This window comes from Cynoglossus semilaevis, unplaced genomic scaffold, assembly GCF_000523025.1.
Source record: "Cynoglossus semilaevis isolate Cse_v1.0 unplaced genomic scaffold, Cse_v1.0 scaffold1269, whole genome shotgun sequence".
Lineage (NCBI taxonomy): Eukaryota > Metazoa > Chordata > Actinopteri > Pleuronectiformes > Cynoglossidae > Cynoglossus > Cynoglossus semilaevis.
In genome coordinates this window covers 1-1,492 of record NW_007585501.1, presented here as the reverse complement: position 1 = coordinate 1,492, position 1,492 = coordinate 1, and the positions used below count along the sequence as shown (strand labels likewise).

At 44.3% G+C, this 1,492-nt stretch overlaps 1 protein-coding gene across 1 annotated transcript; it reads right to left on the bottom strand.

Annotated features, from left to right (window-relative positions):
* Nucleotides 1-237: 237 nt before the first annotated feature.
* Nucleotides 238-1,467, bottom strand: LOC103399075 (filamin-B-like). Its single transcript, XM_008337820.3, has 3 exons — nt 1,229-1,467; nt 863-991; nt 238-779 (listed from the first exon to the last, which is right to left on the bottom strand). The coding sequence occupies exons 1-3, from the start codon at nt 1,356-1,358 to the stop codon at nt 484-486; spliced, it is 555 nt and encodes a 184-aa protein (XP_008336042.3). The 5' UTR covers nt 1,359-1,467; the 3' UTR covers nt 238-483.
* Nucleotides 1,468-1,492: the final 25 nt, after the last annotated feature.

Sequence of the window (1,492 nt, the reverse complement as noted above, 5' to 3'; positions counted from 1 at the left end):
ACCCATCACCAAAGTGAACAGTGGGTAGCTTTAAGCACCCGGGGAGCAGTGTGATTGGAAGGGTGCCATGCTAAGAGCATCTCAGTGGTAACTTGGCAGCTGGTGGACTCAAACCTGAAGCCTTCCAGACCCACGTCTGCTTCCCTAACGACTAAGAGACAACTGTCCCATAGGGCAAATACATGAAAGTGAGGAGGTAAAACACACACATCAAAGACAATCAATCAGTGAATTCAGTGAAAACTTTTTGTGCACAAACTGTCACCCGACACTATACTCAGAAGATGTCTTTGTTTACATTGGCTGGTTTAAAGGCATACACTGGATTGTTCTACACACACTTTTTTTTAAATTTGCGTTTTATTTTTGTTGGAAACTTTTTGCCCTTCATTATGGCTCCCAGGTGAAAGTCAGACCCTTCTGATGTTCGAAAGCCCTGGGTTATGATATGACCACTGTTTTAGTGTAGGTGAATGACTAAAGTCAGGTATGAAAGTTCAGATTTATGTTATGTTGCACCGTAGGAATGGAACTCTGACATAAGTTGAGGACCCCTCTATTGGGTGTCGTAGTTTGTATTTGTGTGTGTGTGTGTCCAGACTGACCAGTAATCCTAGCACTGAAGGGTGATCCAGTGATGTGCTGCTGGTTGTATCTGACCAGGATGTTATAATCACCAGGCAGCACGGGGAGGTAGCTGACGCTGCACGTCCCATCTTTGTTGTCCACACAGCTGATCTCTGCTTTGGACGGACCCTCAACAGCTAGATCTAGACCACCTGAAACCAACAACACCGCAGCATCACGCCCACTTGTTCAGTTGTGGAATAAAAGGCGTATCAGTCAGTCTGTCTTATCCTACCTTCAGAGGCTTCCTCAGTGCAAACAGTAAACAAAGCCAACTTATTAGCAACACCGTAGCTTAATCCAGGACCATAGGCCGTCACATTTGGACTGCTGAGGTGGTTCACGTAGAATTGAAGAGGAGACTCTAACATACGTGTATACATACAGACATACCGAACAGGAAAACACACATACACAAAAAATTAATACAAACAGATTATCACACAGACTTTGTTTAGTTTCATCCTGCTGACCAAACTGACCACAAGAGGGAGCAGTAGACCAACAGCTTTTTCTCTATAGATTTTTGCAGGGGAAGAGTAAGTGCTTTACAGCCATGACTGTACAGTAGTTCTATAATAACAGCTCTGTGTGTGCTCACCTGGAATGTGTGTGCCATTATATTTGATGTGCATCTCATGCAGACCAGCCTCACTGGGCGAGTACTGAACAGTCACAGTAGAATCAAGATTATCTATGATCACAGGCTCAGCCGTTTTTCCTGATGGCATCAGAACATCCCCTGGGGGCAGCAGAGAGTGGAAGACGTAACATAAAACATAGGAGGGGGACCATTTATATCTACCGTACAGGGGTCAACTGAGGGTTAAATTCATTATTCCTGGTTGTACAATCTTCAACATTA

What these genes read in the sequence shown, in the direction of transcription:
- LOC103399075 (XM_008337820.3), bottom strand. Translation starts at nt 1,358, where the DNA reads ATGCCATCAGGAAAAACGGCTGAGCCTGTGATCATAGATAATCTTGAT. An exon ending in TAATGGCACACACATTCCAG is followed by an intron (nt 992 to 1,228) that starts GTGAGCACACAC and finishes CACGTATGTTAG; the next exon opens with AGTCTCCTCTTCAATTCTAC. An exon ending in CACTGAGGAAGCCTCTGAAG is followed by an intron (nt 780 to 862) that starts GTAGGATAAGAC and finishes TGTTGGTTTCAG; the next exon opens with GTGGTCTAGATCTAGCTGTT.